Source organism: Mustela nivalis (assembly GCF_964662115.1).
Source record: "Mustela nivalis genome assembly, chromosome: 7".
Taxonomy (NCBI): Eukaryota; Metazoa; Chordata; class Mammalia; order Carnivora; family Mustelidae; genus Mustela; species Mustela nivalis.
In genome coordinates, this window is record NC_139026.1 from 86,883,236 (window position 1) to 86,899,197 (window position 15,962).

General features: G+C 58.8%; 1 protein-coding gene across 3 annotated transcripts; it reads left to right on the forward strand.

Moving 5' to 3' along the window:
* Positions 1–1,808: 1,808 nt before the first annotated feature.
* CACNB3 (calcium voltage-gated channel auxiliary subunit beta 3) lies at positions 1,809–15,191 on the forward strand. Of its 3 annotated transcripts, none has more exons than XM_082741138.1 (13): positions 1,809–1,887; positions 10,085–10,207; positions 10,421–10,543; positions 10,995–11,110; positions 11,280–11,344; positions 11,561–11,580; positions 11,786–11,866; positions 12,057–12,115; positions 12,263–12,372; positions 12,672–12,823; positions 13,007–13,102; positions 13,229–13,378; positions 13,831–15,191. In XM_082741138.1, exons 1-13 carry the CDS (start codon positions 1,882–1,884, stop codon positions 14,143–14,145), a joined length of 1,416 nt encoding a protein of 471 aa, XP_082597264.1. In that variant the 5' UTR covers positions 1,809–1,881; the 3' UTR covers positions 14,146–15,191. The 3 variants fall into 3 exon arrangements, with proteins under 3 accessions (XP_082597264.1, XP_082597263.1, XP_082597262.1); XM_082741137.1 differs by lacking the exon at positions 1,809–1,887 and adding an exon at positions 2,864–3,022; XM_082741136.1 differs by lacking the exon at positions 1,809–1,887 and adding an exon at positions 5,503–6,401.
* The last annotated feature ends 771 nt before the right edge of the window (positions 15,192–15,962 follow it).

Below are 15,962 nucleotides of genomic sequence, written 5' to 3' on the forward strand. Positions count from 1 at the left end.
CGTCAGGGGATGGAGACGAGAAGTGCCTAGATGCATCAAATATCACCATGGGCCTAGAGGTGGTGGCTGGGGAGAGAAGAAAAGAGGTTGCAGCAGAAGGGATCGAGGTGGGCTGTTGGAGGAACTTCCCCAGAGTGGTAGACAGAATTGGCAATTGGGGATTCCCTGTGGCAGCTACCCCCATGGAGCTTTCTCAGAAGAGTTGGGAAGACCCTTTTTGGTCTCAATAGAATAGATATAAAGAGAATGTATCTGCACAAAAACTAACCAGAAATGTGAGCAGAGGCCCAGCCATATATGCCAAGGTCCCAAGGCCCTGGGAGTCTGGGAGGTCACAGAATATGGTGAGCTAACCCCAGAGAGATGGGTTAAAGGCTGTGTGTGAAGTCCTGGGGGCCTGTACCTGGGAGCTGAGGACCTGAAGGGCCCAGCTAAGGCGTGGCTCCCAGGAGTGTGTCCAGTCTGGGGTCTCCCTTTAGCAAGGTGCCAGATACTGCGAGGTCAGAGCCAGAGATGGGGGACCCAAAGCAGGCAGAGCGGGAAGCAAGAGGGTGTGGGGCCTGCACTGGGCCCGAGAGGGACAACCCTGCAAGTCATCTCACACAGAACGGGTGGGACAGTTCCAGGGGCCTGCAGGCTGGGCTCCCAGCTCTAGTTCTGAGGTTCCTACCTTCTCTCTGTGTCAGAAGGGAGAGGGGTGTGGTCCAGCAGCTGGAGTGAAAGTAAGAAAGAGTGAAGAGTGCAGAGTTGTCCCGAGTCACCTCAGAGTCCCTCTGATAGGCTCAGAGAGAAGTCATTGATATTTCTATTTTAAAATAAGGGGTGGAGAGAGAGATGGTGTTCTAGGCAGTAGGTTCTGGGAGAGTGGAGGGGGGGGGGACTGGGAAAGCCAGGGACAATGCTTGCCTTGGCTGGCACTCCCACCACCCCCCTTTCCCATATGGAAACTTAAGCTGCCCCGAGGCTCAGAGGAGCTAGTCCATTAGCTGTGGTCAGCAGGGGTGTGTGTGTGTGGGGGGGGCTCTCTCTCCCTCCAGGTCTTATTGCCAAGTGAAAAGCAAAGCTCTGCTCCATCTATTAAAGCCAAAAAAACAAAACCTATTAAAAAAAAAAAAAAAACCTCCATGCACATTTTAATAACACACACAACCTCTTTGTCTCCTCTGAATAGTTAAAGCTGAGTAACTTGAGGGTGGGTGGTGGGTAGGAGATCCTTGGACCCCCTGGACTAGACCACGGAGGGAGGGGAGGAGGTGCCCTCGAAAAGCACTTTCCAGGTTAAGTCCAGCCTGAGGAGGAGCTAGGGGTGGAGAGAGGAGAATTGCTTCTCCCCAATTTAGCTCTTTCTGGAATGGGGGCAAGTGGAGGGTCAGCTGAGCAGAGAGGGAGAGAAGTCTTCCAAGATCCCCAGGGGAAGGAAGGATTGGGGAGGGGTTCCAGGATTCCCCCCACCCCGCCCCTCCCAGGGAAAGGAATGCAAAAGAAGGGCTGAGGAGGGCTGGTGGAGTGCCCTTGATCTTAAGGGGCAGAGTTTTAGGTGGTGCGAGGGGAAGTTAGGAACTCCTGTCAGCATCAGGCCGCCCCCTCCCCTTTAGTCACCGTCTTTGGTATACACAAGAGTCCAGCCTGGGGGTGCTGGGGGTGTGGAGGGACCAATGAGAGGCTGATCCGCTTAGAAGGGTGCAGGAAGAGAGCCGGCTGGGGCTACACCCCTCTCCCCCCTTCCCCCGCCAGAACTTGGGCTTGTCCTGTTTGACGTGCCCGCCCAAGGGGGCGGAGGGGGTACTGACCGGAGCAGCGGTCCCGCGACTCTGGACTCCCAGCATCCCAGGCCTGGCCGGGAAGCTGCTGGGCTCAGCGGGGGCGCCCCTGGAGACCAATATGGAGGTAGGAGCTGTTTAAGGCCCCAGAGAAGCCAAGTGTCTCCAAGGAATCCTACGGGGATGGAGATAGGCTGCAGCCTGGAGTTCCACCCTGGGGGTCGGATCAGTTGGGACCGCAGTTCCTGGAAAGAGAAGGAGAGGGGTTTGTCCTAGACTTCGGTGGGGGGTCTGGCTGCGGGCGGCGCCCCCTCCGCTCCCGCTAGCGCAGCGCCTCCTGCTGGCAGCGCGGGCCCCCAGCCGCGCAACAGACTGGACCCCCCGGCGGATGCCGCCACCTGGAGGGCGTGTGCGGCCACCCGGCGAGTGAGCCTAGGGGGCGCTGCAGCCAGCCCGGGAGGAGCGGCCTCGCCTCGCCCCGCGCCTTCGGGGCCTGAGTCCCGGGGCGCCACAACCCGGCAGAGAAGGGAGATCGAGAGACTCCCGGGCGCGCTGGAGACACAGGGTCGGGGACGGGTGGCAGCACGTGGCTTCCCCTGAACGCGGAGGGGGCGCCTTGCTGCGGGGGCCAGCGAGCCGCACTCGGACATTCCTCCCTGCGCTCCTTTCCCCTGCTGAGGTCGGAGTAGAGCGCGGGCGCTTGGCTTCCTCGAGCGCACGGAGCCGGGGTCGGGAGGGACCAGAACCTTCCGCCCAGACCTCCGGAATCCAGGCGAACCCGGAGCGACTCCCGCCCTTCTGCCTGCGGCAGCGGGAGCTCCTGAGCCCCTACCTTTGGACAGGGGGGCTTGAGGAGGAAGGAGGAGGAGGAGAAGGGAGGAGAGATGGGGCGGGGTAGAAGGACAGTGAGAGGCACGAAGATAAACGGAGAACGCGGGCCGCGGAGAGGAAGAAGAGATGGATATGGAGAGAGCAGCACTGAAAGGCAACGGGAGAGGGAGAGTGACAGAGGCGGCGAGGAGGGGAGGGAGAGGGAGGGAAGGAGTGGGGGGAAGGGGGAGGGAACCCAGAGACAGGGACGCGAGCCGGCGGCGAGCCAGGCGGGCTTGGGGCGAGGCCAGGCGTGCAGGCGGGAGCCAGTGTGCTGAGCGGCGGCCGGGTCCTGCTTCAGCCTCGGAGCCCCTGGCCCGGGGGAGGGGGAAAGGCCGCTAGCCCGGTCTATGTCTTTTTCTGACTCCAGTGCTACCTTCCTGCTGAATGAGGTAAACGCGGGGGCCCCTCCCCAGTGGGTGGGAGGAGAACCCCACTCCAAGCTAGGAAGAGGGCCTTCATTTGGGGGAGACTGCAGTGATGGGGAGGGAGGAAGGTCGAGGAGGTGAGGCTAAGGGTGGAAGAAGCGTGCAAGGAAGGAGGGAGCAACCAGAGCTGGGATTGGGACGGGAGAGGAAGACTGCCTGGGGAGCCAGAAAAGGGGCTAGATGAGAGGATGGAGATAAGAGGGATCCACCGAGCTCCCCTGGTGCCCCTCTCCAGGCTCCCTGAGGGCAGCCTAGCAGCTAGAATGCTCGGGGTTTGGCTTGGTCTGGATCTTAAAGACTGCTGGGGAGAAGGACTTCCCAGAGGTACTAGCTCCTGACTCAGTTTCCCACTCAATGCAGAAGGATTAGGATCTGTCCAGCTTCCTGGTGCACTTATAGAAGAAGCTAGAATGTTTCTGGAGGCTCTCAAGAAGTCCAGCTCCCAAACCTGGCTGGTTATCCAGGCTTCCCTGCTTGCCTGTCCTCCACCCCCCAATGTCCTGCGTCCATGCCTTGGCTACTGCCAAGCTGTTAGCTGCCAAGCTAACAGCTCTCTCCTAGAACGAAGAGAGTAGGAATCCTCTCCTCGAATCCTTTTTGTGCCATCTCCCTTGCCTCTTATGCTCAGCCACGGAAAAGAAAAGGGGTTAGGGCCCCATGGATGCTGACAGGCGCATGTCTTGTTTCAGGATAGGAAACTGGCATGGCATGAGAACAGGAGCATGCAGGTGTGGGTAAGGTGAGAAATGGAAGGGGGCATTGAGTAGTAACTCAGAGATAAGGAAAGAGAGCAGTTCTGAAGCTCCTGCAAGACCCAAGGGATGGGCCCAGGTATGAAAAACTTGAAATCGTATACCCCCGGGGCAGTTGGCATGGCAACTCGCTCCTCAGAAACCAACTTAGACACCACTGTCCCAGATGGGGATGAAGACAAGATGTGTGAGGAAGGAGTGAAAGTGATGGCAGATCTGCTGTGTTACCATAACCCCTGGGACTCCCTGGTGGCGGAAAGAGTCCCGAAAGGAGAGACCAGGAGAGAGTAGATTCAGGGGACAGGAAGGGAAGCAGATGTCTCAGCAGCTGTCTTCATTGGAATCATCTTCCAGTAGAGAGAGCGCCTGGAAGGCCCTATTCTTTCATGCCTCCTTTCTGCCCTTCTGGAAAAACAGAAGGAATTGAAGAGGCAGAGAATAAAAAAGAAGGATCTGAGGAATTCTGAGGAACTGGAAGAGGGTACGAAAGTGAAAAGAACAGTGTCTGGGAACCGGCACTGCCAAAGAACCCAATGTATAACCACCCCCAAAGGGTGCTGGACTCTGCAGAGGGAACTGAGACAGCTGGGTTCTCCCCCCGACCCCACATCAGTTCTTGCCAGGCCGTAGGGCTCCAACAAAGTTGTCTGTCAAATCCAGCGGGAGGAAGAAGCTAAGCAGAACTGGGCTGCACCACTCACAGGGGTAGACAGACTAAAGGCAGACTAAAGATAGTCTTAAGATGAGGCCCCTTCTCTCCTTCTTTCTTGGCAATGGAACATGAACAAGGGACATAAATGGGGCAGCCAATTGGGTTGGGTGTTCTTCCTCTCCCCTGAGCACAGTGCTTCCCCCCTAGACCTCATCAGACCCTGTCAGTTTCCATCTTCTGACTCCCCTATAGCTCAGGAAGGTAAAGCGAGGAGCAGATCCCAATTCACCCTCCTGGGTGTGAGAAACTGGGACTGGAGAAGGACTGAGATCAAAGGGCTCCCAGTGTAACCCCCTTTCTATCTCACATCCCCAGAGGGGAGTGGTCGTGTCTGGAAGGGCGGCAGTTAGGTAATCCAAATTCGAAGGAACAGTATTGCTCAGGAGGTAGAAGAAAGGAAGAAGCTCAAATGGGTGGATCTTTGGGGAAGTTTACTCAAGATGAGGGCAGGGGCTCTGTCTCTCACCTCACAGCTTGGTGCTCCTGGGAAGGAGACTGACTGGTACAGAGTGGCACTGAGGCTCCAACCCAGATACCGGCGACCCCAGCTCCATCCCTTCTCTAAAGAGGCCTTACACTAGTGATTCCATCGTCTTGCCCCCCCCTCCCCCCCCCCCCCGCGTCCTGACCCCATGTGGCCAGGATTCCACCTTCTGTCCCAGCCCTGACAGTCCCCCTACCTCCACCCTCCGGTTTCTTTCCTCCTCCCCTTAGGCTCACATAAAACAGCCCCTCCCTCCCCCAGTTCCCACGATGCCTTGGCACCGCCTGGCTCAGTCCTTGGCAAGGAAGTGAGGAAGGGAACCCCCATCCTGGCCATACTAGGATGGAATCCGATCGCGCAACAGGTGTGGGGCGGCCGGACCCAAAACCAACCCCTTTGCACCGGTTGGGCGACAAGGCCCTTTGCTGCAGGATCCCAGCCCTGAGGGGGGCAAGCACCTGTTGGGGTAGGGGCTACTTTCACGACATTGGCCAGGGGTCGCCAAACCCACTCCTCCCCGGGACCACTGCGGGGGTTTGCTTTCCGAGTCTCTGGACCGCCTGGGCCCAGATCCGCCGCCCTCTCACCTGGGTCCCTCCCCCATTGACCGCGGGTCCCCCCGCCCCCGCCCCGCCTCTCCTATCTCCCCCAGTCTCCCCAATTTCCTGTCTCCCCCCCGCCTTTCTCCCTCTGCCTCGACCCCTCCTTTCTCTGCCTCCTGCCTCCCCGCAATCAGCGCCCTCGGCTTTCTCGGCTCGGGTACCATCTCCGCGCCCCCTCCCCTCCCCCGCTCCAGCCCTTTGTTTCCCGGCGGAGTATTTCCTGGGTTGCTGAGCGTCTCTGTCTCCGCATCTCTCCTCGCCCCGCCTCCTCTGAGCCCGGATCCGCCCCGCCCGCAGTCTCTCCTCCCCTTCCTCCCCGCCGCCCCTGTGCCCCATAGGTGCTTGGGGACCCACCTTCTCCCCGGCTGCGGCCGGCCACCCTCTCCCGGCCCGGTCTCGGGCTCCCCGGGTGGCCGGCGCCCCCCGCCGCCGCCCTCGCCAGCTGCCGGGGAGGGGGTCAGGTGGGCGGGCACTATTGTTGTAGGAGCCGGCGCCAGATTCCTCAGCCGCGCTCGGGGTGGGACCGGCAGGGTTTGGGGGGGTGGGGTGGGGGGAGCGTTGATTTGAGCTCCGAGCAGCTGGTCTTCGCGGCTCGCTCTCTCCTTCGCGCTCTCTCGCTCTCCGCCGCCGCCCGCAGGGCTGCGGGGCTCGGCGGCATCTCTCGGGCGCGGCCCGCTGTCCTCGCCCCTGCCTCCGGGCTGCCCCCGCCCCCGGCGCCGCGCGCTTCCCCCCCCACCCGGACTCCCCCATGTATGACGACTCCTACGTGCCCGGGTTTGAGGACTCGGAGGCGGTGAGTGCCCACGGTGAGGGTGGGGGTGGGGACGTTGGGGTGACTCGTCTTCTCCCTTGGACCCTTCCCCAGTTCAGGACTTTGACAAACGCCTCAGTGGAGGGGCAGGGCGTGCAGGGGCTGGGGGGCGCTCCTGGAAAGTGGGGACAGGGGTTTTCGTGCCCAGGGCTTCTCGGGACCTCAATTCCAGACCAAGGGGTATATAGGGTGTGTGCGAGGTGGGGGTAGTGTGGGGGAAAGGCTCAAGCAGGTGTCCAGAGCCCAGGACTGCAGGGTAGAAGGAGGAAGGGCTGGAGGCTGAGGGCACAGAGGCTGTAGAGAGGGCACACGCAGTGTCTCAAGTTCCCAAAGGAGGATTGAGGGGGTCAGAACAGAGAAGCTATAGGAGAAGTTGGGGCTCTCTTGGGGGAGGACCATTCAGACCTCCTATGCTTCAAGGGAAGGACAAATTTAGAGAGCCTATGAGAACATCCAAGAGTCAGGTCCCAGACTCAGAAGGGTCATAAACTTGAGGACCTCCCTTATTCCCTTCTGCTCCCATCCCTGAGCATTGCCCTGTTTCCTCAACCTGCGTGGAGCCCACCTTCTCTCCCAGGCTGGAAACTAGGCACCAGCACATGGGTGGGCCAGCTGACTGAGCCCTGTCTATTCCACACCTCCTGCTGAGGCCTCCTCAGAGCAGTGGGCTTCCTGAGCTCCTGCTCAGCATGGAGGGCCTGGGGGTGAGGCCAGAGGGGCTGAGGGACTGGGGATGGAGAGGAAGCTCTTTGCTCAGAGAACTAGGCAACTGATAAATATTTAATTCTCCTCTTTGCTTTTATCTCCTGACCCACTGAGACAAATCAGCTCATTAGGCAGTGATTCCCGGAGCTCAGGGAGCAGGGAGAGTGCCTGGAAAGATGGGGCAAGGATGGGGAACAGCTTCGTGGTCCCTTCCCTCAAAGCTCCTGCATGAAGGCCTCCTTTGGAGAGGACCCCTGGATGGCTTGGAAGAGGTCCCTGAGAGGGGTGGAGGGTCAAAAGAGCAGTGTTTGCATTTTCTTCCATCTCTTGCTGCCAAGTCCAGGATACAGGAGTTCTAGGGTAGAGTAGACAGCTATCAGTCCTTTTCTGGGACTGGGCTCCTGCTGGGCCCAATTTCCCCACTGGGCCTCAGGGGCTAATTACATTGCAGCTAGAGCAGATGACTTGCAAGGCTCTGGTGGACACCTCTTTCTGACAGTTGAAGGGACAGCTGGCATGGCCCAGGGTGCCAAGGTGAGCTTGCAGTTGAACCTCTCCGAGGGGCTGGAGGGCCCTAGAAGGTTCCTTCCCAGCCCTGGTGAGATGGCAAGGGCTATTGTGAGGTAAAGACTGACATCTGGTGTTGGGGCAGGCCTCTTGCCCCCTCACTGGCTCAGCACCCCTTGCTGGTTCCCGGATCACCCTCCCCCCACTTCCCTTTCTCTTGCCTTGCTCCTTGCTCTCCCTGAGGCCCCCTTTGAAGCAGTAGGAGGGAGATCAGGCTCTAAATAAATCCACCGGCTCATCTCCCTCCTCTCCTTCCCCCGTGCCAGGCAAGAGTGGAGCGGCAGCCTGCCCACACACTCACCAGGCAAGGGGGGCAACACCAGGGCACTGTGCCAACTCCTGGCAGCTCCAGAAGTACTGAGCCTCTGGTTGTTTGGGCCTAACAGAGGGTGAGGGCAGCAAGACCCCCGAGCACACTTGGCAGGGCAGTCCTGGCCTCCCTGGTGGTACCCGTGCAGGAGAGATGAGGGAGCTCTGAGGACTCGGGAATCATGGAGACGGGTTCCAGGCTGAGCACAACTCATTAAACATTAAGGGGGAGATCCAGTCCTTCCCATCCTGAGGTGAGAGGCCAGGTGACCCAGATGGCCCAGGCAGGGACATTAAGATGATGAAATTAGGCCAAGAGACTGTGGGGCAGAGGGTAAAGGTCAGACTCCTCTTCTGGCGTAAGCCTGCATCTGATGTATACTCATCCAAGTGAGCGGTCATCCTGCCTTGTCCCTTGCCTCTCTTCCCACTGGCCCCTGTTCACCTTAGTCAGCTGTCTCTTAGGGCAGAGACTCCCGCAAAGAGGTCCCCCCACTCCAGTGACAGGGCGAAGCTTCTTCCCCAGGGCTCAGCTGCTCTTTATCCAGCCTTATTTTGTTCTCGAGAGATGGGGAAGAGCAGGCCGACTCTAGTCCTCCGTAAAATGAAAGCTTTTTCTCCATTGTGCTATCTTCATGCCTTCCATCTACCACAAACGTTGTCTTTAGCTGAGGCTCAGGGCCCTGGGCCGATAGCAAGCTGACCACTTCTTGCCGATTGTGGGGCTGGGGCGGAGGGCATGGCTATATGTGTGTTTGTCTCCCCCGCTGAGAGTTTGGCTTCCGCGGCCTTCTGGAAGTGGTCATGCACGGTGGTCTTGAAGGAATGTTCCCCAGTCTGAGTACATTCTAAAACCCCTCCCCACCCACCCCACACACATTCCCACATGGACCCCTTATCTAGGGCCCTATCTTCTCTCTGCCACCTGCACCTCAGAACTGATGGAAGTACCACGTCAGGCTTCTGATCATAAAGACATAGAAAACAACAGGTAGAAAGAGGTAGAAAACAAGAGATTGAAACCAAAAGATTCCCTTGGCTCTAGACTGGGGGGGAATCCCAGCCACCCTGACTTCTATCCTCCTGTCCTGAGGTCCAGCTTCCCTTGCTCATTTGTGCATCTCCCTTGGGGCCTCCCTCATATTGAGCTCTGCAACCCTCCAGATGTACCCCTTGCCCAAGACCCTTCCAATGGGCAGGACTCAGAGACTCTCCTGGCTCAGGTTACCAGAGACCCTGTCCTGACATCCCCAGGGTCCTCGGCTGGGTTGCTTAGCACTTACAGGTCCTTCCTCTAGGGCTGATATCCCCTTGGGGAAGGGCTGGGGAGATGTAGGCCAGATGGTAGGCGTGGCCGAGCCTTACTGGGGCCCAGGGAGACAGCTTTGTGTTGCCTTCTCAGTCTGTGTCTTGTTTTCTGCCCACACCTGGCCAGTTGCCCCAGCAGGTGTGAGAGGAAAGAAAGTGGGGGCAGGGAGAGTAGAGAGGAAGTGACTTCCAGGAGTTGGCAGCTCTGTGTCCTCCTCTTCACCCTGGAAGAGTGGGCACTGGGGGAGATGAGCTCTGAGGGGGTGGATGGCTCTATCCTGACACTCAGGACCAGTGCCATGCCAACCAGAGTCTCTCGACTGTTCCCGGCTGACTGTACCCATGCCACGCATTTTAAAGGGATAAGGTCCAGGCTGCTTTGCAGGCTGATGTGAGCAAGAAGGCTGGGTCTTTTAGATTCAGAATCATCTCCGATATATCATCTTCAGCATATCTCCCTTCACTCTGCCCCAGAGGCCAGGGTAGAGGGGAGGAAAGGGAGGAAAGAGGAAAGTGAAAGCTCTATTCAAGGCTGCAGTATTAATAGGCTTTGGGGGGAGGGGCCCAGATCTTAGCACATATGGATAGGGCTGGCTTTCCTGCAGCCCAGAGGCACTGGGCCCTTCTTGGGGAGATGGAAGGGACCACTGCAGCCCAGCCGCCCGGGTGGACATGGATCGGCTAGGCTTAGTGGAGGCCCTGCTGTAGGGCTTAGAGCGTGCCTATAGTGCCCGTCACACCTGAGCCCAGGGGTCACAGCCTCTCCCCCATGCCAGGGTTCAGCCGACTCCTATACCAGCCGCCCATCTCTGGACTCCGACGTCTCCCTGGAGGAGGACCGGGAGAGTGCCCGGCGGGAAGTGGAGAGCCAGGCTCAGCAGCAGCTTGAAAGGGCCAAGGTATCAACTCGGGTGGGCAGCCAGGCCAGGCTGGGTGGAAACTTGGGCTCAGCCCTCGGTCCCCAGGGGTCAGTGAACAGGATACTCATGAGTGCGCATGTGTGAGTGTCATGGGCGTTCTCTTGGGGCCTCCTCCCTGTACTGGTGGGGCACTGATGTTAGAAGGGGTGCTGTGAAGCCCCCCTCACTTGCAGTGATGGCCCAATTCCCTAGCACAAACCTGTGGCGTTTGCTGTGAGGACCAATGTCAGCTACTGTGGCGTGCTGGACGAGGAGTGCCCAGTCCAGGGCTCTGGAGTCAACTTTGAGGCCAAAGATTTTCTGCACATTAAAGAGGTGACCAACTCCAATCCCAGAGAGAAGCCACCTAATACCCCCGCTCTTGCCCTAGCTCCCATGCCTCTTACTTCAGTCTCAATCCATAAACAACTCCCCAGACTCTTCAGTTCTTATCCAGAACACACACCTGTATGCCCTTCATATCTAAAACCCAATCCCCGGGGCCTCCATTCTTCTGAGACCTGGCTTGGGCCTCCATCTCCGACTGTGTAAAGCGAGCAGTTAGATGAGTTGCCTCTTAGGTCCTCTGTGACGTCAAGGATGCCTCCCACTGAAATCTCGGGTGGCTCAAACCTGGTTGCCCTTCCTTCCCTCTGGTACCTTCTCCTGCCCCCCTCCCTTCATGCTGCCTTCCTCAGACCAGCTCTCTGAACGCCTCCCTGGCTCCTTCACACTGAAGAGCCAGGACTGAGGCCTGGGTGCCTCCTCTCACCACCCCTTCCCCCAGAAGTACAGCAATGACTGGTGGATCGGGAGGCTAGTGAAAGAGGGTGGGGACATCGCCTTCATCCCCAGCCCCCAGCGCCTGGAGAGCATCCGGCTCAAGCAGGAGCAGAAGGCCAGGTGAGAGCAGGGTCTGTGACTCTATGAACATAAACTCCTCGTATCCCGAAGCTGACACACGTGCAGATATGCATGACGCACATCCCTTCCTCACTAAGATGTAAGGAAATGTATACAACTATTAAGTAACATGTAGAACATGCATACTAATTGGCCTCTCTGCTCTCAGGAGATCTGGGAACCCCTCCAGCCTGAGTGACATTGGCAACCGACGCTCCCCTCCTCCATCTCTAGGTAGCCTCCCCCTGACCCACTCATCTTGGGTAGGTGGGTGACTAAGACACAGGGGGGAGAGGGAGCAGTTCCCAGGTGAGCTGTGTGAAAAGGGGTTGGTGGAGGGACCAAAAGAGCTCAGAGAAACCGAGTGTCTCCCCTGGGGAAGGGAATACCATACCCCCAGGGCCATTCCCCCTTCACCAACTTTAATCTTTTATTTCCTTTTCCAAAAAGCCAAGCAGAAGCAAAAGCAGGTGAGTCAAGGAAGGGATCTGGGCTGGGGTGGTGGGGAGCTCATGACTTATGGCTGTGGGGACAGGTTTTTGGGCAGTCGCTGTTGGAAGGTCAGGAGAGCAGAGAAGGGAGGGAGCCCAGAACTTCCAAATCTGCCCTGCACCAGGGAGGCATAGGACAGGCGAGAGGGCCATGGCCCTGCTTGACCTCAGGTCAATTCTGCAGGCAGAACACGTTCCCCCGTATGATGTAGTACCCTCCATGCGGCCTGTGGTGTTGGTGGGACCCTCTCTGAAAGGTTATGAGGTGAGAGAAGGTCCCTGTCGCCAAAGAGTTGCCTCTACCCAGCCTGCCACGGGAAGGCCTGAGGGATGGTGGAAGTGGGTGTTCTCTCTTCATCGGTTCTGTGTGTGGAGGGGGGCAGGCTCTAGGGCCATGCCTAGGGATGCTGGCTCCCAGTCAGTCACATGCCTTTCCCCTCACCCCTCCCACCCAGGTCACAGACATGATGCAGAAGGCTCTCTTCGACTTCCTCAAACATAGGTTTGATGGCAGGTGAGCTTCTCTGGCCTCAGGTGGCATCTCCTTCCAGGTGCCTGGAGCAAGATCTCCTCTAAAGAGAAAGTTAGTGGGACCTGGGTAAGGAGAGGCCTGAGGCTTGAAATTTAGAGGTGGGCTGTAATTCTCCACCCCCCACCCCAGGATCTCTATCACCCGAGTCACAGCGGACCTCTCACTGGCAAAGCGGTCCGTGCTCAACAATCCGGGCAAGAGGACCATCATCGAGCGCTCCTCCGCCCGCTCCAGCATTGGTGAGAAGCCCCAGTCTCTTGCTTCTCGGCCCGCTCAAGCATTCCTGAGACCCTTCCTCCTACCTTTCTCTTCCCTGGCACCTCGCAGTCTTGCCCAGCCTCTCCGCCTGCCCCAGGACTGGCGAGAACCACCCCAGTCAGCCCGGTTCCCTGTTTCTCTGCCTGCCCGGGGCCTTGAGGAATACCCTGTCTCTCCCATTCCTTACCATCTACCATCCCGGAGAGCCCGCGGCCCCGCTGGAGGAAAACGTAGGTGTGGGCCCAAGGTGAGCGGTTCAGCTTGCTTGCCCCCTCCACAGCGGAAGTCCAGAGCGAAATCGAGCGCATATTTGAGCTGGCCAAATCCCTGCAGCTGGTAGTGCTGGATGCCGACACCATCAACCACCCGGCGCAGCTGGCCAAGACCTCACTGGCCCCCATCATCGTCTTTGTCAAAGTGTCCTCCCCAAAGGTACGTCAGTGGTGGCTGCAGTGGAGGCCCATGGCGCAGCTCTACCTGGTCCCTGCCCCAGGGCTCCTGCATTCCCTTCCCCCGCTGCCCCCTCCTGATGGCCCTCACCTGCTTCCGATACCGTATCCCAAGTGGGGAGACAGGCCCCAGGACTGGGCCCAGCTCTGCCCATTCCAACCTTAGGTCCTCCAGCGCCTCATCCGCTCCCGGGGCAAGTCACAGATGAAGCACCTGACCGTACAGATGATGGCTTACGATAAGCTGGTCCAGTGCCCACCGGTGAGTGCCTGTGCCGGCGACTGCTGCGCCCACTCCTGCTTCTCCAGGGCCAGGGAAGTACTGGAGATGGGTGGAGGGCTGCTACTGAGAGGAAGCCAAGCTCACTGCTTTCCCTCTCCTTCCCAGGAGTCATTTGATGTGATTCTGGATGAGAACCAGCTGGAGGACGCCTGTGAGCACCTGGCAGAGTACCTAGAGGTCTACTGGAGGGCCACCCACCACCCAGCTCCTGGCCCTGGGCTTCTGGGCCCTCCTAGTGCCATCCCCGGACTTCAGGTACCCATTTCCAGTGGGCACAGGTGTTCAGGCTAAGCCAGCCAAAGCACTGCCCCCTCCTGGCCCAGAGAACCGTCCTTGGCCTCCAGCTCGAGGGCTGAAGGATCAGAGAACTCAGCTCTGCTGTACAGAGCTGGGGCAGATGGGCAAAGGAACTTCCTGATGAGAGGGAAGAAATCAAGGAGATGGGTAATCTGAGGTCACTGTTCTGAGCTTGGAAGAAACATACTCCTTCTCTTAGTCTGTCTTGAAGGCAGAGCCTGAATTCTGCAGGAGTCCAAAGCTGGTTTTCCGTGTCTCAAGTGGAAGCTGCTTCTCCTTCCTTGGACCATTTCTTATATCCAGGAACTGAGGGTTGATGGGGGGAGACTCCCCACCCCCACCCTGCTAGAGTTCGGGGGAGCCTAGGTGAGGTTAACCCCATCTACTTAGAGCTGTTGTGTTGCCCCCAGAACCAGCAGCTGCTGGGGGAGCGCGGCGAAGAGCACTCACCCCTGGAGAGGGACAGCTTGATGCCTTCAGATGAGGCCAGTGAGAGCTCCCGCCAAGCCTGGACAGGTTCTTCACAGCGCAGCTCCCGCCACCTGGAGGAGGACTATGCCGACGCCTACCAGGACCTGTACCAGCCGCACCGCCAGCACACCTCGGGGCTGCCTAGTGCTAACGGGCATGACCCCCAAGACCGGCTCCTCGCCCAGGACTCGGAGCACAACCACAATGACCGGAACTGGCAGCGCAACCGGCCCTGGCCCAAGGATAGCTACTGACCGCCTCCCACTGTCCTCCCCTGGTGGGCGCAGGCATAGCTGGCTGGGGGGCCCACTCCAGGCAGGTTGGAGGTAGACTGGCAGTAGGCTGGCACTAGGTTCAGCCCCCACAACCCCCTGCCCAGCCCCAGCTCCAGGGCTGCCTGTGGTCCCAAGGTTCTGGGAGAAGCAGGGAGCCCCCTTACCTCCTGGGAACAGTGACCCCCCCTAGGCTCCCATTCCAGGTACTAGCTGTGTGTGCTGCACCCCTGGCACCTTCCTCTCCTGCACAAGAAGCTGCCCCACTGGGCAGTGCCCTCAGGCCAGGATCCCCTTCACAGGGGCCTTCCCACCAGACTCAGGGAAGGGATGCCCCCTCCAAGGGACAAGAGGGTGGGGGTGTGGACAGCATGGCATGTGGCAGAAACAAGGTCCCTGAGCGGCCATGAGTCCTAATGGTCAAGGGACTCAGGGGTTGTGCTTTGTGGTTCGAGGTATTCCACTCACCTCACTACCACACATTAGAAACGAGACAATCAGAGCCCAACAAGGTGATACTCCTGTCCATCAGCTGGAGTGGGGCACCCACACACAAGGCCAGAGCAGCAGGCAGGCGAGGCTGGGGCCAGTGGCTCCCCAGCTCACCTGCCAGGAAAGCTTCTTGACATCTGCCAGCACCAGAGACCGGAGCATGGTCAAGCCCAGTGGATGGCGAGCAGGAGCCAAGCTGGGTTGAGGCTTTGGGAAGGGAGGGCGTGTGTAGCGGAGGACGTATGGAACAGCTTTGGGGGCCTCCGTGTCCCCCTCATTCTTTTGCTCTTGCATCCTGTCCTTTCTGTTCTTGGCCCTCATGCCTCCTGGGGAATATGGGCCCAACTTTATTTGCTGATTCATAGCTGCTGCTTGTTAAGTTAGGGTTAGGTGGGGAGAGAGGGACACAGTGGACAGCCCCCAGAGGCCCTGTCTACCCGACTACCCTTGCCTTATGGCTCTAGTGTGTGACCTACAGAGCATGTTCCACAAGACCCCCACCTCACTGTCATCACTAATAAACACCATGCACAGTCTGGTGGGCTCCTGTTCTGTCTGCCGGCTCACATGGCCGGGTTCGTCGGAGGAGATAAACACGTCTCCTGGGCCTTTTCTCTCACAAAGGAGCCACTGAGTGGGAAGGGAACAAGGCCGGAGCTGGCAGGGAACCCGATGCTCCCAGGCAACCCCCCGACACCCAGGTACCAGAAGGAAAGCACTCGGCAGCACAGAAGGGACCTGTCCGGGGAGGTGGGAAAGAAGAGGCTTAGTCATAGCCTTACAATGTCCCTGCCTCAGGTCCAAAAGGCCCACGAGTTGTCACATACTTACCCGGCTCTGCAGCCCTCTCCCCTAGACTCTGTAATGCCCCAGGTCCCCCATTTCCACCCCTCCTGTGAGCAGCAGGCTGGGCCATGAGGGAGCCATGAGCAAAGGTACTGTGAAGACTGGGTGTCAGAGGCACTACAACAGGTGACAACTGTCCCTCACGTGCCCAAGTTTCATGGCTGCACCCCATGCCCACCCTTGCACAATGTTCCCCAGTGGGAGCCCGGGTAGTTAGAGCTACATGTGAAGTGAGGCCAGAGCCGGCAGGGGAGCCGCGTTCTGATCCTGCCGTGTTTCTTCTGTCTCCCCTCAAGTGGCCTCCTGTCAATTCAGACTATGAGCTGAGGCCCTGGTCTCTTCTCCGGATGCAATTTTCTCTCATCTCCCAAGTCAACCCAGTGAGCCCAAGGCCATCCTGCCATCTTCTGTGGCAGCAGGGAGAACCCAGGAGACGGAGTGTGGCCAGAATGGGACATAGC